The 24,165-nt window shown below is 40.3% G+C and overlaps 1 protein-coding gene across 2 annotated transcripts in view; it reads left to right on the forward strand.

Moving 5' to 3' along the window:
* Positions 1-4,136: 4,136 nt before the first annotated feature.
* Positions 4,137-24,165, forward strand: part of NDFIP2 (Nedd4 family interacting protein 2) — a 48,156-nt gene continuing 28,127 nt past the window's right edge. For both annotated transcript variants that reach the window (XM_050911944.1, XM_050911952.1), the window contains exons 1-2: positions 4,137-4,208; positions 23,501-23,657. In XM_050911944.1, the coding sequence (XP_050767901.1) occupies positions 4,173-4,208; positions 23,501-23,657 (193 nt within the window). In that variant the 5' untranslated portion in view covers positions 4,137-4,172. The remainder of the gene's footprint in view (positions 4,209-23,500; positions 23,658-24,165) is intronic.

The following is a 24,165-nucleotide window of genomic DNA, read 5'->3' on the forward strand; positions in this document are numbered from 1 at the left end:
ACAAAATCGTAGAATAATATAAATCTCAGTATTGGTTTTATGTATGTTTATTAAGATAAAATTAATCTAGTTCTGAAATCTACCTATTATTTAAGCTCCATCAGAAACCTTAAAAACTTGAATACCCTTATACAGGTGAAGAAGGGTAAAGTTAAATATAGTGCTTTCTTATTTGCTGGCCATTGATTGAATAATGAATGAAAAACAAGTTTAAAATTGCTAACAGTCTTGTACTGCTTGCCTTTGTGCAATTACGTTCAGACTTGTCTGAATTCAGATCACATCCTTCAAGTCAACTTTTCACAGAACTGAGCTTGCAACAGTTATTACTACCAACAAGATTCTTTTCTTGGCTCATTTTCATGGTGGAGCAAAGTTTAACCTGTTGTAAACTTGCTGACTACCAGCAATTAAGTTTCTTCTTTTCTAAAACAAATCTGAAGCAACACTTTCTTTTAAATGTTGTTTTGACACTATTTTGTTTACATGCTATTTAGAACACTCTTTATGTTTCCTTAAATACAGATCTTTTACAACAAACAGTTTACTGCAGGATCCAGAAAACAGTGATAACCATTACCGTCACTGTAGGCCCTTAAGGTTTAAGAAGGTCAAACCGAAAAAGTAGATCTTAAAATTAGTATTAAAGTGTTTTAGTCAACACGACTTGTTCATCTAAGTAATAAAGTCCTAACAGTTCTGAAATACACATTCCTCAAGTTCCATATATATTTTGTACAAGAGAGTACGAGAGAGACATGGACGTACTGGAGAGAGTCCAACAAAGGGCCACCAAGATGATGAAGGGACTGGAGCATCTCACATATGAGGAAAGTCTCCGAGACCTGGGACTGTTCAGCCTGGACCAAAGAAGGCTCAAATGGGATCTCATCAATCTCTATAAAAACCTCCAGGGAGGGTGCAAAGAGGACAGAGCCAGGCTCTTTTCAGTGGTGCCCAGTGACAGGACCAGAGGCAATGGGCACAACCTGAAACACATGAGGTTCCCTCTGAACATCAGGAAACACTTTTTTTTACTGTGAGAATGACTGAGCACTGGCACAAGCTGGCCAGAGCTTGTGGAGTCTCCATGCTTGGAGATAGTCAAAAGCCATCCGGACATGGTCCTGGGCAACCAGCTCTATATGGCTCTGCTTGAGCAGGAGGGGGTTGGACCAGATGACCTCCAGAAGTCACTTCCAACCTCAACCATTCCGTGATTCTGTGGTTCTGTGATTTAAAGGTACCTTACTGCTTGCTGATTACTTTGCGTTATAAATTAATTCTATGCCATAGTCAAAACCTCTGGAACTAGACAGTTAAATTAAAATATACAGATAACACTATTTTGAAAACACAAAGATCTGACAGAAATGCATGACCTTCCTTTTTAGCCTTCTACCAGTACAATGACATAGCCTCCTATCCAGTTACATAGCTTTAAAAAAAAGTGTCCATGTTCCAGAAGGAATAAGAACTGAAAGACGGACATATTTAAAGCCTAAGTTAGTCACATCAATTGTTTTGAGGATAAGTCCCATAAGTACACTGATAATATTCCTGAAGAAAAAGAAGTTAGGTCTCTGTGTATCTCGTAAGTTGTACCACCCATCCAAAATTTGCCCCTAAGTATGAAACTCCCTCCCCACACACTTTTACTACCTCTAGTGAATCTACCCCTGCTTCTACTGACTCTTCCCCCAAACTCTATGGAATATTTTCTAATTTCCCTATTAAAGACATTCTAGTTCTTCCTTACTGTACTTTCTTCCCTTAAAAGAAGTGATTTGCACAAGTTCAAAACTGAAAGTTACATCTTAATAAATGCTTACTCAATTGTATTCCAACATTTACAGACTGAAATGTTATGTGGCAGCTATTAACTAGTGCCCAAGTTGGAGTTTCTAGGACAGTGTATTCCACAGAGATGAGAAACAAAAAAAACACTTAAAAAACCATGGAGGTCAGGTGACATTTTCAAAATTTCAGATCAACACTCCATTTCTGATTTGTACACCACTTTTCAGGAAACTTCTACCTGGGCTGAGATGTCACATGCAACACTTCAGAAACAATTTACTTCGGGGAAATTTGTTTCTCACAATATAGAAAACACTAGAAGTTAAACCTATTACATGAATGGTCGAAATTCCATTTCCCATGAAATCTGGTAATATAATTAAGAGATTTTCCTTCTGTTTGGTAATTGAAGCACAGTGCAGTACTCTGTACAAACTATTCTTAAACTCAATATGACCTTTACTAATAACTGTTCCTTTTAAGACAGAATAATTAAACATAGAAACTTTCATTATGTATAGAGGTAAAGAGGAAAAAGGAGGAAATCCTGTTAGGAAAATAATAACATTAATCCATTTCTAACCTATATTTCTCTGCCAACTTTGTTTCCTAACTGCTAGGGCTTTTGATGTTCAACAGAGTTCTTGTATGAGGAACATAACAAATGCAACAAACAATAGATAGGTCCGAACTTCCCAAACTTGTTTTGTTTGGGTAGCTTTAGTAACCGCTGCATTAGCCAGATACAGGCTACAAGCAAGGTCCCAGGCACATGCAGAAAGCCTCACGCTTCCACCTCCTCCTCCTTCATAATCCTGTGTATCTGCATTCCCACCCCCATCTAGAAACAAAACTCTGAGCTTGCCCTCCTTCTCTGCCCTCCTACATGCACATACTGTGACTTCACTCCACTCCCTCAAGTCCTCACCCAGCTTATCAGTAATGACAGCCTGCACGAAAACAGCCTGCTGTGCAGGTCAGCCTCCATACTAGCAAGCACCCTGGATAAAGGTGATGATCTGGGCTGCAGGACAAAGTTCTGCATGCAAGCCATGAGCGTTATCAAGAAGCTGCTTTCGTGAGAGCATTTACCTTGCAGATCAGTTATACTCCGCTACATGTACAGCCACTGCTCTCCACTGCAGCTAGGAGTTGCATCTACAGCTATTTCGAAATTGTTTTGTACCACAGTTACACCTCTGACAGTTTGGGAACCTAGGAATGAGTCAACCTAATCCGATACGCCACTATGAGTGAAGGTGTTTTTCACTGTTTTTACCCCAGGAGGTCATAAACATTTAGTTTTAGGAGAAAGAGAGAAGAAAAAAAGTCACAACATTTTCTTGTCTTAGAATGGTGCTTTGCCTTCAAAGGAACAGAGGGCAAGCAGGCTCATGACTTATAATTACTTTAGGTAGATGCCTATTCAAAATCATTCTACAGGTCCCCAAGATGTCTTCTGTGCCATATCCTACTTCTTCTCGCCACATGGAGATGATTATCTAAGCAAGGCACAGGTTTGGGACATAACAACCTGACAGAACAGTACTGCAGAGGAAAGTCCGGGGAAAGGGCTGAGGTGCAGACACCCAGTCATGAGCTGGGCACCGTGTATGCTACCTGGGAAAAGGCTGAGGATGGCCGCCAGCGGGCTCAGCTCAGCTCAGCACAATGCGCAGGCTTGCAGCAGGGCCAGGGCCTCTAACAGCCCTCGGCCTAGTGGATCCACAGGAGGCATCAACCCTCAGTGCCTTCAGCAGCGGCAGAAAAGATGGCGATGCCCACAGCCAGGAGACCACACAATAGACGGCGGGCTCACCAGCCTCGAAGGAAACAAGGGGAGAAGGGGAGGCGAGAGGAGCGGAGCGAGGCGACGGCGGCAGGCGGAGGGGAGTGGGGAGGACGGCGGCGCGGGGCGACCCTGCCTGCGCGCACCAGCCAGCCCAGCCGCACGCCCCCAGGCTTGGCGAGAACATGGCTGCCACAGCCGCAGCCCGCCCCCGACGGCCCGGGGCGGGCCCGGCGCAGCTGCGCGCATGCGCGCCGGGCAGCGTCGGGGTATTGGGCTGCGGGAGCACGCGCGGCGGAGCACGCGTATGGTAGCGCGTCACGGAGAGGGGGCGGTGACTCCTCCGCGACCCGCCCCGCCCCGCCGCCGTGCGCCCAGCGTGGCTCTGCCGGCACCTCCCCTGGCGGGGGCGGGGCGCGGGGAGGGCGGTGCCTGGGCCGGCCCCGCCGCCGGGGGGGCGGGAGGCGGCTGCAGCCGGGGAGCGCCGGGGCGGCGGCGGCTCCGGTAGAGCGGGCGGGGGAAGGGCTGAGGAGCTGGTCGGAGGAGCTGCGGCCGTGCCTGTGCGTGTCCGCGGGCGGCCAGGATGGATCACCACCAGCCCGCCAGCCGCTACCGAGTGGTGAGTGCGGCGTCCCCGGCGAGGCCCCGCTCGCCTCCCCCCGCCTCTTCGGGTCGGGGCGGCGCGGCGGAGCGGAGCGGGGGAGGGGGCGACCGGGGCGCCCTTCCCCTCTCCCCGCCCTCCCCCCCTCTCCCCTCCCCCCCCCCCCCCGGTTCTCGGCTCCCACGCGCGGGGGTCTGGCAGGGACCCCCTGGCGTTTCTCCAGCGCCGGTACGAGTCCGAGCGCGGCCCCGTCCCCTCCCCCTGCCCCGGCGGCGGCGGAGCTCTGACAGCCGGGCCTTGCCCGGGCGGCGCGGCCCCGGCGGGAGCTGCCCCCCCCCCCCATCCCCCATCCCCCCCCAGCAGCCCCGGCGCTCGGCCTCTGAGGGGGCGGCTGGCCGGCCTCGGCCGCGCTGCCGGCCTGCACGGGAAACCGCCTTCGCCCGCTCCCCTTCCCCTCCCTCCGGCTCCCCCTCGGCGGTTGGTGCCGGTCTGGGGGCGGCGGGTTTTTCCGAGTGCATCCCCCGCCGGTGAGGGGGTGGCGGGCCTCTCCGGAGAGCGCAGCCGAAGCGGGACAGCGGTTCGTGCCCGCCTCGCTGCGGGGTTAGGGAAGGGGTAGGGTTAGTTACCGCTGGTTAGTACGTGCCTGGGAGTGAAGCGGCGTTTCTGCTCTAAAACCTTGTTATTGTCAAGAGCTCGTAGCTGTCTGGCACGGGGACAGAGTGTAATGCGTGTATGTGTGTTGTCATCTTTAAGCCAGTGTGCGTGTCTGTATACACACACACGTGTACGCCGGCTTACTGAAGATTAGATGCAGGGGACCGTAAAACGCGGACGACTGACCTTCAGTAAGCCTCTGCGTGTGTGTGTATGCACACGCACAAACACACACGAGCACAGTGTCTTACTGAGGAACAGTCTTCAGTGCTTTGCAGTTCATTGAGTCCAATTTAAATGTCCGTTCTTTCCTTCCTGAACTTCATTACAGAAAGAGTCATTTAGGATGCCAAGATTTTTCCCCTGCCCGAATTGATGGTACTGCTTGTTTCTTGCAGTCATTAGTTATATTAATCTTGCAGTCATTAGCTTAATGTCAATTAGAATATGTAAGCTTTTCTGATTATTGGTCGCAAAAATGACTTAGGCGCAGTCAGTCTCCTCAAAAGTTTCAATTTTATCCTTCAGTTCCTTGTACTTCATGGCTTTGCTATGTATGTAAGGGTATACAATCAAAGTCTGAAGTCTTTGCTACTGTCTGTAATTAAAATTTCTGCTACAATCTTGTAGCTAAATCCTGAATTATTTATCTTACTGTTTGTGTTTTACAGCTTGAGCAGTGAAAACAATGTCCACAGAAGTAATCACATTTACTTCCGTGTGTATGTAGAACTAAATACTGATACTTCTATTCAGATTGTTCCTAGATTATGATCTAAAAAGAAGTAATAGGAAAACTCTTGTAATAGGTTTGGAATATTTATTTTGATAGTCTTACAGCATGGGAAATTTCTGTATGCTTTTGGACGATTATATACTGGGATTGTCATATAGCTGATGAACCCACCTAGTACCCTGCAACTTCTCAGGCGTGACGTATGCCTTTAGGATGCTAGTCGGTCACCAAGTGCTTTATGGGTCAGTGCTTTCTAGCACGTTTCTTTCCCTGAGCCACACTACCATAACTTGGAATCAGCAGAATTCCTAAAGTCATTCTTTCTTTTTTGCAACGGAGAACAAAAATGCTCGCAGAGCGTTTTCTTAAGAGCCTACAAACACTGTCTTCCTTGAGGCCTGAAGTAACCTGGGTATGTTTTAAAAGGCCTTAAAAGTATATGCTATTAAACTTCAGACAAATATAAGGGAAATTTTAATTCTGTTACTCAAAGGAGTAGAAAAAAAACCACGGTAAGGTGGAACGAAGAAATAATTTGCCTCTAATATTTTTATGTTACATTTGATTAGGAACTTCCAGCGATAGTGCTGGTGCCCAACTTTGGGTAAACGCTCTTTGGTGCAGCCTTTCAAAAGGGCTGATCTTAATATTCGACAGCAGGAGTTGGCCTAAGCAGTTCCCTGTGTATATTAAACTTTGTGATCAATTTGTATTACTGAATTTTGTTACGGATGTGTTCTCTGAAGCCTTCACAATTACAGCACATTAAGTTCCATTGAATTTGTTGTCAGTCACAATGAAAGTGATATCTTAATCTCTGATGTAGTCCAGAGTTTAAAATATGACTTTACTGATTACTGTCACATAGGAAAGACCGTGTTGTTTTATCTGCTCTCTGTTGTATCTGACTGCTAGATGTTGAGATTTTTGTAATTTTATTTACTTACTGTGTTGGGTCAGAGAAGGGAAGGAACAAGGCAATTGCAGATATACTTAATTAACATCTGATTATTCAAGCATGTGATCTTACGTGTTATGATGTGTTTGCTTACATAATAGCTGTGATAGGTAGTAACCAATAGATTATTGCAGTTTTTATGGTTGTGTCCTAATTTTTAAGGACAAAATATAGAAGAAAAATATGACTTAACGTGGCTAATACCACATCAGTTTTGTGAACGTCCCCCTCCCTCGTGCTAAGCTTACAAAATCAGACCAGTTCCGAATAGGAAACACTTTTTTTTTTAGTTGTACCCATTCTGCTTTACTTCTTACTGATCTGTTTTGCTCTATTCAGGGCAAGCTCTCTTCTAAATAGAATTATAGGCGTACATTATTATCAAAAGAATTACTGACTTGCATTTCTGTTCCTGGCAGTGACAGTAGCACTTCAGTGAAGTTGAAGGAGCTATCTCACTGCTGCCTCTTTTTATTTGTGGTTTCTTCAAGTAAGTTAAACTAAAAGACTTAAAGAATGGCAGGCAATTTAGTTTTGAGCTTTAGCATAACAAGCCAGTTTTATGACTTCTTATGGAACAGAAAATGTCTGATTGTAAAGCTAACCTTCAGCTTCTCTTGTTTTTTTATCTCTGTCAGAAATAGCACTAAAGCTTCGTTCTGCATCTTATTCTTTCTTGTGCGTGTGCATTTTATTTAAAAAGGAGTTTAAAAATGTTCAAACCAGGCAACTGTTAAAAAGCTGGTACTTGGAATTGCAGCAAAGTAAGCATTGTGAGCAAAGAGCAGGTGGTACATCAGCATTATGTAACTATCTGCCGCGGGCATGTGTGATTTGTATTGCTTTCTGCCCCTCCTTTTTTGTCCTCTCTTCATAGGGCAAAAAGACAACTAATCGATGGGTAAGAATTTGTCATGCTTCCCTGCAGGAATATGACATCAGAAGTAAATTAGCCAACCTTTGTTGTCTTGCTTTACTTCCTTTTTTTTTTTTTTTCCTTAGTCACTTGCATGCTGCAATCCTGTTGGTAAACGTGTCTTAAATTTTACATTCATAACAGGTATAGTCAGTTCAGTTGTGTTGTTTCCTTATTGTTGTATTTTTTTTCTTTTTCTTCCCCTGTTCTGCTTGTTGTTAGATAAGGGGACTGAGGCATCAACTTTAGGAAAATTACGATAAAAATTCTTCAGTGATCATTCTCCTGATTCTTTTTACCTTCTAGCTCTTTGTCATCTGACCTTAATTTGTACATTACTATCTTGTCTGAAATGTCTGCTGCTAGTCCAGCTTGTTTGCAGAAAAAGTGATTTGAATGATGCTTTGTGAATCTGAGATGAAACAAAGAAAAAGAAATGCAGTCTTTTTCTGCAGTTCGTAAAACTGGGTGAGCAACTAAGTATTAAAGCTCGAGATTGCCTTTTTTTTCTGTGAAATGTGGTTTTTCCAGATAACCGAGTCATGAGGGAAGACTTCACGTGCATATGAGTGATTTAGCCACAGAAATCCCATTGAAGGCTGCAGGACTTCCATGCTGAACTGCTTAAGAATTAGAATCAACTTACCGCTCCCCCAGTCTTTCTTGATTAAAGCTTTGGGTTATCAATCTGGGGTCAGGTAGTCATCAGTCTTTGACTTACGGGGTGGTCAGAGCTAGATAGGTAAGTGCTAAAATGGGTAGGTAGCAAACCAGAACAGATGGAGCCAAAGGCAGCAGTCCACGCGGGTGTCAGTTTAGCTGTCACTGAACTTGCCATGCCGCTGTAGCACCTGGGTTTGGCGGGGTTTGTATGTGATGTGTGATGCAAGACTCTGAGACGGCAGCCTGCTATTGTGCAGCACTACACAGGGATAAAGAAATTGTCATTTTTAAAAGGTGTGTGAATCTTGTATGAATGTAAGTTGTGTGTACTTTTTAGAAACAGGGTCAAGATATGAAAATCGCTACTGTAAACACTTTATTCCGATCCATTTGCCTGCGTAATGCTACATGTTGTGAATAGTTTTACAATTATCTCAGATAAGGCTTAATTTTCCGTATCTCTTAACTCCATTGTCATTGACTCTTTACTCTCACAATGTTATCTGGTTAAAAACCTTAATCAAAGTCAAGATGTCTTTGTGGGTCTCAAACACATGAAAGTCAGCCTACACAGGAAATGTGCACAAAGAAAAATCTCTTCCTTCTTCCTTTCTTTTCATGGGCCTGAGCGTCATAGTGATTGGCAAATAAAACCCCAAATACTGTTTATTCTACACCTTTGATAGAAGACCCCTATCTTATATCTAGCATATTTTCTATAGTATTTATTGTCTTTGGAGAACTCTTATGTGATTGGTGTTACTGAACAGATGGAGCTAGCTTACATTAGGGAAATTCTGTTGCTTTCCACAGATCTGGTGGTGATGTCATAACTGGAAGATAAAATACTGCATCTAGGGGACTATGTTTATAATACTGAAAAATATTGAGTAAAGATGCATTAAGTGATAAGCGTTACTGTTGCTTGCTTGTGACAGTTGCACTGATATTTTTAGTGATACGAGCCTCTTAATCATTGAAGATAAAATTTTTCAGTGCAGTGGCTTTTTGCATGTGAAACGCCTAGCATAGAACTTTAATAGTTTAGAAGGGCAAATGAGGAGCTTCTGAAATGAGGTAAATGACACTTTGAAACAATGGGCTGTCCTTGCATCTTAATTGCTTTTTGGAATTTCGTAATAAACATTTTAAATTTTGAATTTTTCTGTAACATTTTTACCTGTGACAAACTTGTCTATTAAACATAGTGAGGTTTTTTCTTGAAAGAATAGCTTTAATATTTTTATAAACACTTTTCCCTATTTTTTTATGAAGAATCCTGCCACAAATGAAGAAGAAAAATTATAAATGTTGAGGTATGTTTGCAGATACTGTAGTGATGCATTTAATGCTTAAGAACTAATACATTTTGCATTTTTTTCACTTTTTAGTTAAGTTTCTAAATACTTTCATGTTTTATACGAACAAGGAAATAAACCTCACATCTCTTTGTATGTTTCTCCTAAGTCAAGGTGATGAGGTACCGGACAGGTACGATCCTTTCTGTCTGTTCCCCTTCGTAAATTTAAAGTGGGGTGGTTTAACTTTGCGTATTGCCATCACTGTCTGGTTTTTGGATGTCTTTTGGAGGCCCACAGATATGACACCCAGCTCTGCAACTGATTCACAGGAAGAATTGCTGGCTCACTGGTACAGCAGGAGTAACAGCGGTTACAATAGCTTTCTGGTTCTTTATGTGGGCACAGGTTGTGGCACGTGGGCAGTTTCTTTTTGGCGTGGGCACAGAGAGTTTCTTTTTCGCGTGGGCACAGAGGGATGTGAGGTAGTTTGCACACAAATTGGTTTAGTTATATAGGGCACCAGTTTTACTGTACTGAACAAAATAAAATGAGTAGTAAAAACCAGCAAAATGTACCTGGGTTGCTCCGACTCAGGTTTTTCTCCAAAGGTCTTGGTAGGCCAAAGTTTAAGGTTGAGTCTGCATGAGGGTAGTGCAGGAGGAGAGGGTAGGAACAGGACAGTCCTTTCTGGTGGCAGCAAGCTGTTGGCGTGGCTGAGCCTATCTTGTGAAACTGTGGGATTTTTAGGTTCTTGAAAGACACACAAAGCCAAAAGAAAGATGTATCTGGTCTGTGCAGTGACACTAAGTCATGTAATGTAAAAGGACAGCTTCAGGCTGTGGCATGCATACATGCCACATGTAGTAAGTCTTCTAATCCTATTAAAAAAGGCGGAAGTTCGGTAACAGGAATAAAATGCCTTCAAATAGCAGGGTTCTTAGCAGAAGTCAGCTGTGATGTGGCCAAGCTAGATGTTCTTTTCATGCTACTTTAAAAAAAGAGAAACTCTAAGCACTCTCTCAGCATGTTCATATCCAAAAAATGTGGTAGGAACCACATCAGGATAATCTCAGAATCAAGTGCTGTGTTAATATAGCATGTTAGTAGCAGTCTGCTAGATGGTGAAGATGAGGTACTTTTGACAAATGGCTAATTCTAGGCTTTTTTTGAAACTTTCTTCCCAGTGACAGTGTTGACAAAACAACGAAGATGTGGTAACTTTTACACCTAACTTTGTGAGACCTCAGTGCTCAGTTTACAGTCATAGATTTGAATGGTGTATTGAGTTTCATAGCCTCAAACCTCTTTCTGGACTTCAGGTGCGTCAGCAACTTTGGGAAGGGGAATGAACAAATGTACATATACCAGTACACCCACATTAGGCAAGCAAGCCATTTTCAAACAGAGAAGAAAAGTAATCCTAAGAGATTACGAATAAAAAAAAGAATGAAAAAATTAGCAACTTGTTAGGTTGGAGAGGCACTGCCAGCTCTTCCTACTGAAACTGAGCTATTGCCCAGCCAAGACTGTGGGTTTGAGCTGCCTCAGGCTTAGGTCTCCCACTTCCTGGCCAAGTACTGTCACAGCTAGCTGATTTTAGTAAAATGGGCACCCCCTTCGCCAGCTGTGTTTTTAATGAAAATGACTAACTACTTCTGTTTTGTGCTGAAGTCATTTCAGACTTGCACAGCCAGAGCTCACAGCACATGTCAGGATGCGGATGCCTTACGGCTTTGAGATTTACAGTGAAAGTGGAAAATGTATTTCCCTTTTAACATTTAACTGTTTATTCCACTTAAGCATTGTTTCCATTATCACAGGCTAAGATTAGCCTAAAACTGATATAGTCTGGCTTACTCCTCAATCACGCTATAGCCAAAACATTAGATATTGAGTCACCCTGCAACCCCATCCCTGACTGTGCCTCCTCCAGCTGTGTTGGGAATGGACAGAATGATTTAGAAAACAAGCCTCCAAACTTTAAGTGGTGTAGACACAACAAACTCTGATCAATAACCTGTATATTACTTTATTTCTGTTTGTAATCCCTTTTTTTTTTTTTCTTGAGTTACTGTTCAAGGTGCTTGGCAGAGATTTGACATCTTCCTTCTTGTAAAACGTGGCTTTCCAGTAAAAAAATTGAAGAAAAATTTTGGTCTCCCAACTATTGTATGGTAACTTAACATACTCACAAACATAGTTTGTCCATTTTAGCTTTGAACAATATTTTACCTTTTGACAGTAATCCTGTTAATGTTGACTGATTATTGTTGTAGGAGAGGTCAGAATCATGTCCTTGGTAAAGTCGTATATGTAGCTTGAATTATTGAACATGGTTTTGCTTTTCCCTGATTAATCTGAAAAGGTTATGTAGAGCAGCCTTGAGGAAAGGTTATTGACAAGAGGGTGCCTACTGTATCAGTTATCTCCTTACTGCAGAAAATAAGGTTGTGTTGGGTTTTTTTGTGGTTTTTTTTTTTTTAAAGTAGCACAAGCTCATGTTTAAGCATTGCTTTGGTAATGGTTAGTGCAGTTAATACTTGATGCCTTTGGTAAAGTGTGAGACAATTGGGATAAGAGTCCTGGGTGATACGGAGGCCAATTGTCCATTTTGATCATGGTACTTTGAATCAATTGTCATATTTTGGAATTTAAGGGGAACAGTACTTAAGGAATGTACTGAAGCGTTAAGACTCTTAATTGAAACTCCAGAGTTGTGGTCACAAAATTGGCTTGCATCAAATGCATGGAATACATGATTAGAAAAAAGACTCGCACAAGCTGTTTACTCTTAAAAACCTGTTCCAAATTCTACAATGAGAGTGCATAATTTGAACAAATGAGCAGGCCACTAACGCCCTGCAGTGCTGGGCCACAGCTGATGATGAGTGATGTGGCCTGTGTTCCTTTCTCGCGTACCTCAATGTCTGCTACTTTTTTTTTATTTTTATTTTTTTAAAAATACTCCCTATGGTTTAGAGGTAGCACTAGTTTGATCACCTTCTGCTCTATTCCAAAGAGGTGAGCTTCCTGGACTGCTGCTTTTTTTTGTTGTTTTGTTTTTGTTGAGCTGCCTTATAATCAAACAACCTGCTGGAAAGTGCCTGCTTCCAGATGTGTGCATCATCTGTCTAGCAACTGAGAGGTCCAGAGAATTGTCCTTTGGGCCACGTATTTTGTAGGCTTGCTTTAAAATCCTTAGTTGGCACTCTTTAACAGTAGGATTGAAAAAACTCAATACTATCTGTTGACACTTAAACATGCATTCCTTAAAGAAAGGGCCTTTAATGTTCATTGCTGTTGTGAGAGTTGCGTTTGTCTTTGCTACTAAACTTTGTTAAAGATGTGAGTCCCATAGTGGATGGAAGAGAAGGAAGACCACATATCAAAATGAGAATCTTTTCAGTAGAGCCTGTTCTTCTGCATGCAGTGCGCAGTAGGTGTGTTCAGCTGGTGGTGTGTATGTGTGGGGTTTTTTTAAGCTGTTGAAATTTCTGTCTGTATTATCTCTGTAAATTGAGGAGCTCAAGTACTCCATTTCCAGTTACTAAGAAAATGAGTTATGCTGAAAAAGTCAGGCACAATTGACCGGCTAATAAGAATAGAGAGTGTTTGCTCATATTGATTAATAATATCCTCTGATTTATATTTTATTTAATCAATGATTTCATTTTGGGCTACTCTGTACTGTTGAGTAGGAGACTGTTCTGCTTTACTAGCTTTATTTAAGTACACAAGCGGTAAAACCTCTATGTTGTCAATAAAGTTGAGACATTTGAAGTTTTTTCTTAGAGTTTTCCTGCAGGATTTTCAAGGACACTTATTTACGTGTGATACAGGACACACAAACTCGAGTCCTTTTTTTCCTACTTCTCTCAAATCAGGGACTTAAGGTGAAACTGTATACTGCTTCTGCAGTTCAGTTTCTGTGATACTTCTCCAGGAAGAAACTCCTCTTTTTCTTTATCCCTCCCCTTGTAAAATAAATTTGCCATTTTTAGCATCCTCCTGCATTGTCTTCGTTAGGAAGCTTTGTGCGTTAGCCTTCCTATTGTACTTGGGACTTTAAGTGAAACATGCGTAGTATATTTAGAGACATGTTCAGCTTTTTCAATCCACATTGAATTTTTCAGCCCAGATGAACGTAGGCTAAAATGGAAGCTGGAATTAACTGTTGAATATTGAGTTTGCTCTTGGTGACAGCCCTGTCCATTTCCTAATTTTACAGGCTTTCCTATTCCGTCTACTTTTACAGTTTACATGTTTTGTATGTTCTGTGCGACTTCAGAGTGACCAGGATCTGTGTTCTGTACTCATTCTGTAAAGCTGCTGGTAAGTGAAGACATGACCTTTTGACTTGCAGTTCTTGGAGCTGTCACTGATGGTTTGCTGAAGCTGTTGGTTAGTGGCAGCTGCCAACAAATCCTGATGAAACATTGTCCATCATCGGGGAAGATAGTGAGAATGAACAGGAAGCATCATTGTGTGAAACCTGGGACCTGCCTGCATATTGGGTTCTGTACGCAGTTTTGGTCTCTCACAAGAGGAGCCTAGAGGAGCTACAGAAGGTAAAGGGAAGCAGGCTTCTTAAAAGCGGTGTCTGAAATGGGTGGTGGGAGTTGGAAGTGATCAATGCTTACAGAGTCATCAAGGCAGTGGATAAAGCAGTTGTGGAGCTGTTACTCACCAAATTGTGCAATATTAAAACTGGAGAGCACTCACTGAAGTTTGGTTTAAGTCATGGAAAAGAAACTACGCAAGGAGAAGTGAACGTATGCAATTTGTTAATGCACAAGATCGTTGAGGCAGATAGTACTAGCAGATTCAGGACCACAAATTCACGCACATCAGATCTGTAACAGATGCAAAGGGAATAGGCAGAGATGTGCGCTTTACCAGCCGTAATATAACAGCTGTGAATGTTGGGGGAGTATGAGGAAAGTGGATGGCAAATAAGTGACTAAGGCTCATGTGCTGTCCATGTATCTCCTGATGATTGTGTTGGAGACGGAACACTTCCGTAGACTGACCGCTGGTCTCAGTAACATACTTCTGTTTTATTAATGGGTCTCTTACTTCTAACTAGAAAGCATTCAAGGAGGAGAGCCTCATTTTGTACTTTGTTTATAGAATTTAAAGCAGTTTCTCAAGCTGTTCTCGAGTTACCGTTTGACAAACAGAAGGCTACATGGTACGTGGTAATCTTTTTAGTAACTTCTAGAGTGGATCAGAGTTGCAATACCTCATTGTGTACAAGCTTTAGAGTAAGCTTTTACCAACTTTTTTTCTAGAAATATTTTTTTATACTCATGCTTGAAGATTTGAAAAATGTTGGTCCCGGCCATAGTCTTTATTAGTATTAGAGACATCAAGTTTTTGTTGGCAAATTTCATGATTAATTCCTGTAATGATGCAATAGGAAAAACTCTTGGAAACTATGCCCGATTTATAATTTTGCAACAAATACGAAGCATATATCTGCTTGGATCATATCAAAATTCCAATATTCAGAATTATTTCTGAATAATTCTTTAGTAGAGAAGAAACCTAAAAAAATAAGTGGAGAGAAATGGATATATTTTAAAGGATAACACTACACTTCTAGTAGTGTTAGTCTCAGAATATTTACTTTTCTAAAAGATTTCTCGTATTGACACATGTATGTTACTGTCCTTTACTAATGGCTCTATTTTGCTGTTAATGTGGGGGATGGGAAGGAAAAGATGTCTTAGAAGCCATAGGGAATGAATGCAAATGCGTATGTTGTGCTGTTAAATGCGTAATTAATTATTTAAATCTGGATTATAATCCACGAAAAATGAAAAAGCAAGTAAAGTGTTATATGTAAAGTAGCCATTGGGATGGAGAGAGGGATATATAGTTATCTATATATATCTGTCTACACACACGCATTATATATATATATAATTTTTTTATTTTATTTTTTTTCCTTCACAAAGTCCTGATAACCATTGTTGTGGGTTTTTGGGTTTGTTTTTTTTTTTTTTTCCCCACCTGACATGCTTATAAGCTTCTTTTAAGAAAAACTTGAAAAATCCAATAGGTTAAAGATCCCTAGTTAAAGAGAACTGACTAAAATGATTTAACTATCACTTAAGTGAAGTGCATGTAAAACACTTTCACTTGCTGTGGATCACTTTATTTTTACATGAGGAGTCTCACTTTGGCAGAAAAGCCATTCTGTTGCAACACATTTTTCAACAACGTTCAGTATAAATCTCTTCGGATTCTTTTCCGTAGAAGTTTGCCTCCAGAGGTTGTGGGTTTCCATGGTACCTAATCCTTATTTAGCAGACACACTTGGTATTTCTACACAGCTGTGGAATGGCAGCAATGGATTTATGTTCTGCTTTCCTGCTTCTAGTGCAGATTTTTACACCTTTGACCTTCTAACATACTGACTACTGTTGAAAACTTTCTGCAGAGATGCATCAAGAAAAAGAATCACCACTCCACTGTCATGAAGGGCTATTGCTAGATCTGGGTATGTGATAGCTGATGCTTGCCAAGTGATGAGATAGTGGGGAAAAAAAGTGATGTGGATCTGTTCTGTGCAGTTGGGAATTCTGATCAAATTTGATCACTTAGTTTTAAATACATAAAAGCAAAAAGTAGCTGAAAGTTGCTGGACTTTTGTGTTTTACTGGAATGTACTGAAGTGCCTTACAAGCTTAATTGCTTAGTACTTTAGTTGGGTATTTATTAATCTGAAGGCTCCCCAGTCTCTACAGGGTGATGTTTCTCTGGAGTGTTGTGGCTGTGGCCAGGACTGTGTTTCAGGAGAGAGCGTGTTTGGTGCTGAACTGCAAATAGCTGCCTTTCTACTAGGTGGTCTGCACGGGTTTGTGTTAGGTTGGTGTTACAACAGGCATTTGAAGAAAAAGGCATGATGTTGTTGTAAGCTGCCTTATTGGTAGAGGATAAAAACTGATACTGAGAAGAAAGCTAGTAAGTTAAAATACAGTGTATTTAGTTGTGCTTTTTTTTTCTCAAGAATTCTTGTATTTTACAAAATTGTGAAATACTTCTTTCAAAGGCCTTTGTGGATATGGGTTTTTTCCCTGATAAACAAGAAAATTAAAACATTTACTTTGCAGAAGGATTTATTTATCTCTTCTGCTCTTATAATTCTTATCTAAGTGTAATTACAGATCATGGGGTTTAGTTTTGATTTTTCAGTGGCTACTAGTGACCTAAATTAGGGCTGATTGATCTTAGCACTTGAATGGCATTTATGGGTTAACGGTATAGGTTTTATGGGTTTTTCTAAAAATACAAAAATAATAGTCAATTGCATGAGCTGTTGACTATTAGGTGTCATTCAGAAACAATAGAGGTCAGTAAACAGAGGTCAAAGCTGTCTCCAACATGAAGTATTTTTATAACAGGTTCAAAATTAAATTTTATTTCAAGACTTCCTTTTGTTTTTTCCCTTGAAAATCCCAAGATTAATATTTTGCTATTTACAGATGAATAAACCTATTTTTAGACTACTAAAGCTGAAAAAATGCAAAATGTGGTAAGAAAACAAGCATTTAATACACAGCCTGTATTTGTTCAAGTGAAATTATTTTTATGTAGGTAGAGGATTCTGCTTTCAAGCCTCAATCTCAAGCCTCATTTGTAGGGAACAGTTTAGTACAGATTTACAAATCACTACCAGTAGGCAGGTGTAAAAGGCCTTTGAATTTTTCAGCAAATGAAAATATCAGGTGTAAGAGAGGTGAGAAGCTTCCTGAAAGCTTAATGAAGATGATAGCAGTTTTCTTTTTAACCTACTGTTGGTTACACCTCCTATATTTACTGCAGTAGAATTTCTGTGGAATAAATATCTGTGTACCAGTATGGAAGATGTCATGAATCCAATGCGGAAATGTTGGAATACTTCTTGTGCACTGCACAGGCAATCTGGAGAGGAGTCTTTCATGCCCTTCCCTCCAGCACTAGAAGCTGCAGTAAGTGGATATTTTTGGTTGACCTTTTGGCATAGTCTGAAAAACTGACTCTAGAAGACCAAAGTGTTAACTTCTACAAGTGAAGATGATGAACCTCTGTTGCTAAGAGTGTTGCTTTTTGCGGAGGAGGTGTACCAGCTGACTGGTTTGCGTACAAAGGTTGAACTTGCATGATCTACTTAGTTGTCTCCACACTTACTTAAAGCAGAATATTAGGTCCAGCATTATGGAGCTTCTATGCATTGTATTTGTTTTAATGCAGTTTGAAAGGACCCATGAACTGGTCGGTGTGAGGTCAACACTGGAGGAGCCAAGGTTCTTCAAAAATGTAGTATCATTTGAAAGGCTAGAAAGGAGGACACGTTAAAAAGTGCTCGTAATTTACGATTGCCAGTGAGAATGCTGTGAAGCTCTATGGTGCCCCAGGCAGAACCATCACTACTCAAACTTATGCAAAAGCTTATCCAAAAGTCAGGCTTTGTCAAGATGAGCTGGTAATAAAGATATAAAAGGAAACAGGAAAAGAAAGCTGGCTAGTTGTTTGGAATTTTTTTGCACTGTATGGCAGTATCTTCTGCAAAATTTTATGCTACACTAAAGAAATGATATAAATAGCGTGAAAATAGTGTATGTGTATAAAGAAGGTCTTTTAAGATGCTTGCAATGTGCTGTTGAAGTTAATTATGTTGCAATAATTTTATAATGTACTGATTGCTGTAAATCATTTTATGAAATGGGAAAACAGCAGCTTTTGAAATGTTCATAAAATGAGGTAACAGAAATAGTGAGTGCTGTTTGTGTGTTACACCATGAGTATGACTAGAGCTAGTGTGTGCTACTTTAATGCACTTTATCAGAAAACATCGTTCTCATCTTGTGTATGTATGGTACAGGCCTTATAAGACATCTTATTGTATCATTTTCCCCTGATTTTTTTTTTTTAATTTGGGATATTTTAATAACTTGCCTATATTGCCACTCTGGTACAGTCAGTTCATCACAAATGAAGCAAACCCTGTTTATCCATGCAAGCAAACTTTTGTAGGTCAGACAAAATTACTGTCTGCAGGTAAATGAAAAGTGTTCAGTAGAGAATGAGATCGTATTCCCAGTTTAAGTTTTTATTTTGAAAAGCCTAAAGAGTAAAAGCATCTGTATCAATCCCCTCAGTAAAGGCTTCTGTACTAAGCACTTTCTTGTGGTTTTTGTTCTTTGTAGAGTGTCAGGTGATTTCATGTGTTGCATCTGATTACTTTGGAAATAATTACACAAACGAAATAACAGACTGAAGGAAATAAATTACAGGAGGAGGTGCAGTACTTCTTTAAAGAAATTATTTATTTAAAAAAAAAAAGAAATTATAAAATAAAGGTAGCTGGATTTTCCACAATATTTTGGTGCTGAAAGGTCTGACATTGATTTTAACTTCTTTTGAAATGAAATAGTGAATCATTGTTTTACAGAGCTTTTCTGGGAAGGAAACTGAAGGTAGTATAGGGTGAAAATCATATGAAGGAAACTAATGTTTTTTCCTGTACTGTAAGCCCTTTAGTAGTTACCATGAGATTTTGAGTCATTGGTGGCAGAAGAGCCATTGCTCCTCGATTGAACTTTGAATTTTAAGTGTCCATATGTCTATGTTTTTTTTAACATAGATATATCTTGAGAATATGAGCATCATGACTTTTGCCTGTAATGTACTGTAGTTCGAGGGCTGTGAAAGCAAGGATTGAAATACTTGTATAAACAGTTCAAAGAGTAATATGTCTAATAACAAATTATTCCCTTTTTTTAGTTGTAAAGCTCCATATAGTCAGCCAGATACCCTGCGTACAGACTAAGATGTGAAGGAAAAAAATGTCTGTGTCCTGCTTTTAAAATGTGAGGGCAGGGGGCAGGGGAAGGTACTAATTTACAGTTGTCTGTAGTTTAATAGGTCCTGGCAATTGTTTTGACCATAATCTTGGCAAAAGCAGCTGTGTTGCTTACTACCATATAATGGTTCATTGGGGGCTTGAGAGGGGGCTGGGATGATGAACTGTAAGTTCTCCTTAGTCCTTTAATTAAAAAAATGGGCAAAATAATCTTACTATTGGGGAAAACAAAAATTTTACATATGATTTCTCTCCTTTTAATGTTAAATGCTGTTTCAGGTAACATTTAAGTACATAGCATAAGTAATGCCTTGAAACAGACGTTTTCTTTTCCCTTCTGAGTGTTTTTAGCTTGGTTTCTATGGCAATGAAACCTGTACAGAGTGTCAGGCCTCTTCTTCCTCTGTCTCCAAAAATAACTTCTAAATTTACCAGCCAGTATAAGCCAAAATTAAATGGGAAGGGGGAGGCTCAAAGGTAGTCGGATTCCTACTGTTTTCAAGCAAACTGGTGACTCCACGGAGGAGAATCAGTGCCCTGTGAAGACAAGGCAGAGTTGCTACAAGACAAAATGATATAACCACCGCTGTCTACCCTGCTGGCATAGGCAAAATTTCAAGCTTGCTGGAGCAAGTTCTGCTGCAGTTGTGGGTTTTTATTGTTTTGTTTTGGTTTTTACCCCAGTGGAATCCCCCGAGGAGCTGAAGTTACTGCCTTGAGGAGAGACTAGGAGACAAGACACTTGAACGAGAACTAACAAAAGCTGGTTTCTGTTCATGGAACAACTTGTGTTTATTTTTCTAGCTGTAAACACTCAAGCTGCTTAATCCACTTGTGATTTTTATGATGGGGTATTCTGTAAGGAGTCTTAAGATTTTTCTTTAAGTTGCTGCATTGTGATAACCTTCATGCCTTTCAGAATTTCTGAAAGGTCTGTGTAGTAGAAGACAGGATAAATAGAAATACTTGGTCTCTGAATATGAGTCCTACAAAATAAAGACCTTTTGAATGCACTAAAGGGCATAACAGGACTCTTTTGTATGGAGCCCTTAGGATGGAATTTTTCTGTTTCCTAATTGCAGTTGCTATAACAATTGAATGACTTGTTAACTCAGTCTTTGAAGGCAAGAAGTCTCATGTGCATGTTCTTCTCCCATCCTCATGTTACCTCCATCGTGTGTAACTTAGTAAATTACAGATAATTTGGAGAAAGGTAACTTTCAAGAAACCATGTAGAAGACACAAAATTAATTTCCTCATTAATGGCAAAGTGGGTTTTAAGCAGTAATATGCTCTTTGACCAATGAGCTGCTGTGGATCTCTAAGTGTCTTTAGGATAGTGACAGCACATACTATGGCTTGGTAGGGGAAAAAAAGTTGCAGTGATTGAAGCGGGGGGCCAAAGGAGAGGAAGAATGGAGGTAACAGACAGAAATCTGTTAACTAGGCTTTACTTCTTCCCCTGCTTATGGACCAGGTTGTTGTGGTGAGGTATTCAGAACTACACACATGTCTGAAATGAGGATGGGTGTACCAGCCATTAGTGTAGAAGTATGCCAGTAATGTTCTGTTATTTGTCTCATTGCTAATCAAATGACAGTTTTATTTAAAAAATGGTTTTATTTTAGCTGTATCCATTGCAATACTAGATTTTCTTGTGAATGATTGTACTTAATTTAGAACCATAACATTTATAGCTCTCAGGCTGTTTCTCTGACCTGTTTGACCTTTTTAGAGTTGAGTGTTTTGTCTTCTCACTTGCTTTCTGTATCCCTAAATATATTAGGTTGTTTTGAAGTGGGTTTGTTTTCTTTGGCCTTAACTACTCTAAATGGCTATACATATTTCTCAGGTTACTACTTCTTCTGGATCACTGATTAGCCATTAAATGACCTGATTGCTCAGTACTCAAAAACCCTCAATAACCCCTATCAGTTGCATTGAAGGTGGCTTTTCCTTAATAGTATGTGCTCATGTGTGTATTGTGCCTGTGTATATATATACTTACATATGTGTGTGCATATATATGTAGTTTATATGTATAGATAAACGCTTTACTCTTTAAGCTATAGTTCTTTGAATACAGTATTTGGAGGGACTCCTGAAAAACGATGAAAAATACTTTAGCAAGTAACTTTACTGCTTTCTCTAATTTGACACATTTGAAGAGAAGAGTGTGGTAGAAGTCATATGAAAATTGCATAAAGTTGTTCTGTTGCACTAACTTCTTTGGAAGCGTTTTCTGTTTTCCCTTGAAGTATCTTTTCAATTTACCTGCCTACTGTTGAAGTGTCTTCTATGCTTGTAATTCCTGCTGCTATCCTAGTTTTTCACTAGAAAGAAAAGCACGGAATTTGTAACCTGCAGAACTTGAAGATGAGCCAGCAGTGCGTCCTTGCCGCAAAGGCGGCTAATGGTATCTTGCACTGCACTAGGCAAAGCATTGCCATTAGGTGGAGGGAGGTGACCCTTCCCCTCTGCTCAGCATTGGTGAGGCCACAGCACTGTGCCCGGGTCTGGGCTCCCCAGTACGAGGGAGACATGGACATACTGGAGAGAGTCCAACAAAGGGCCACCACGATGATGAAGCGCCTGGAGCATCTCACGTATGAGGACAGGCTGAGAGAGCTGGGACTGTTCAGCCTGGAGAAGAAAAGCCTCGGGGGGGATCTCATCAGTGTATATAAATACCTGAAGGGAGAGTGCAAAGAGGACGGAGCCAGGCTCTTTTCAGTGGTGCCCAGTGACAGGACCAGAGGCAGTGGGCACACACAGAAACACAGGAGGTTCCCAGGTTCCCTCTGAACATCAGGAAACACTCTTTTTTTTCTTTTTTATTTATAATGTGAGGGTGACTGAGCACTGGAACAGGTTGCTCAGGGAGGTTGTGGAGTCTCTATCCTTGGAGATACTCAAAAGCTGTCTGGACATGGTCCTGGGGAACTGGCTGTAGGTGGCCCTGCTTGAGCAGGGGGGGTTGGACCAGATGGCCTCCAGAGGTCCCCTCCAACCTCAACCATTCTGTGAACTTTGATATACTGTGGATATAAAACAATTTTGGTGTGAATATTACACTGCTTAACAAGGAATTTAGTGTTCGTTCTTCTCAGAATGTGCTTTTTGTAATAATCTGATTCTGCTTTGCTTAATATGAAATTAATGTAGTTGTATTCTTAATATATTTGTTACTGAAATTAAAATAATATTTTTCTGTAGGGTGTTCATAGAAACTTAACAATTTGAAGTTACAGAATTCTTTTTTCAGATATGTTCAACTTACTAATCTTATTTTCTGGGTTTTAAATATGGTGCTTCAGTAGTTACCTTCCAGGCATCTTATCTTGTAGTTTACACTAGTGGGAACTAGCACTTTTTTGTTTAATGCTAGTACTCTTTCTTTTTAAAGTTTGATTCATATTCTAAACACTATCAAGTTAGCTAAAATAATAATAAATACCTTCTCTTTAGCTAAAATAATCAAAAATACCTTCTCTAAGAAAATATATTAGTTGCTGGATCTGAATTCCATGGTTTTAATCAACATTCTTGCTTATCCAATTTCTTATTTCTGTATATGCTTAACTGGACATGTCCTTTTAAAACTGCATTTTAAAAAAACAAACAACCAAACAAACCAGCAACTTAAATTTTTAGAGGGAAAGGATTCTTTCCAGACTGTAAAGAAAAACAGATTGTTTTGAAAAGTCTTAGAATTTGAGTGAAGCAGCTCTCTGACAAGATGCAAGAGTATAAAAATCCCAGTTACAGAAGTAGAAATGTGTCTTATTTTTTTATTTCCTGGATTAATACAACAAAAGATACTGTTGCTCATCTGTTGCATTTTAAAATGGGTTAATACATTTTATGAATGCATTTAAGAAAAACAAATGTAATAGTGTTAAAATATTCATATAATAGAAAGTATTTTACAGTCAGCATTTTCCCATACAGTAAACATTAAAAAACCCAGATTTTTAAGACTCTCTGAACATCACTGATAAGAAGAAATCCATTTCTAGGGGGGGGAGGGAAAAAAGGCAGTTAAGATTATCTTTAGCTGTTTGTTTAAAAGGATTTAACCAGACTACTTAAAGTAGTCACGTGCTGTTTTGTAAATAATTTTTGTTTCGTTAAAGGGTAATCTCTCTTTTTGAAGATGGTTCTGCAAGTACTAGGTTGTCATGGAAAGTATTCCCTGAATGTGTCTGAAACTTGTGTGTTTTTCTTCAAAGCTTCACAATGAGGATGACCCCCCAGAGTCTTCAGCAGCCGAGCAGCCTTCCACATCTACAGAGACTACGCAGACTCCCCAGACAGCAGCCTTATCTGAAGCAGATACTTCCCCTCCACCTTACTGTAGCATAGCTGTAGAAGCAGCTGCAACCTCAGGTATTTTTCTTACTTAACAGCTTGTCAGGGAGGAGTGTGTATGAATCAGCACTTGGTTCAAAGTGGTACGATGGTGCGGTATGGGTTTTTTTTTTTTTTTTTCTATGCACACAATTGCAGTAAAAAGCTATGCTTTCATGCACAGCCCTTTGTCTGGTTTGTTCAGAAGAAGCACACTTCTAAATTACGCTGATTGTTCCAAATTACTAGACTAAACGGATGTTCATTAATTAGTGTAATAGGTTTTATTTAAGTCTGCATGTAGTTCAGTTCCACATTTAATCTACATCTTAGCGTAGTGCTCCATTATTAGACCTCATTAGCAATTTTCATTGCCTCTTTATTAAAAAAACCAACAAGGCACTGATTTGTCAAAACTCAAACTTCTTAAGCATGTGCCATTGTTTGGTGAAAATATTGCCATGAAAAGATTCATTTTGCTTTAAAGGCTCTTGATAAAACTTCTTGTGGAAAATGAGTAACAGGGGTCTTTTTCTCCATTTATTCA

Source organism: Gymnogyps californianus, chromosome 1 (assembly GCF_018139145.2).
Source record: "Gymnogyps californianus isolate 813 chromosome 1, ASM1813914v2, whole genome shotgun sequence".
Classification (NCBI taxonomy): domain Eukaryota; kingdom Metazoa; phylum Chordata; class Aves; order Accipitriformes; family Cathartidae; genus Gymnogyps; species Gymnogyps californianus.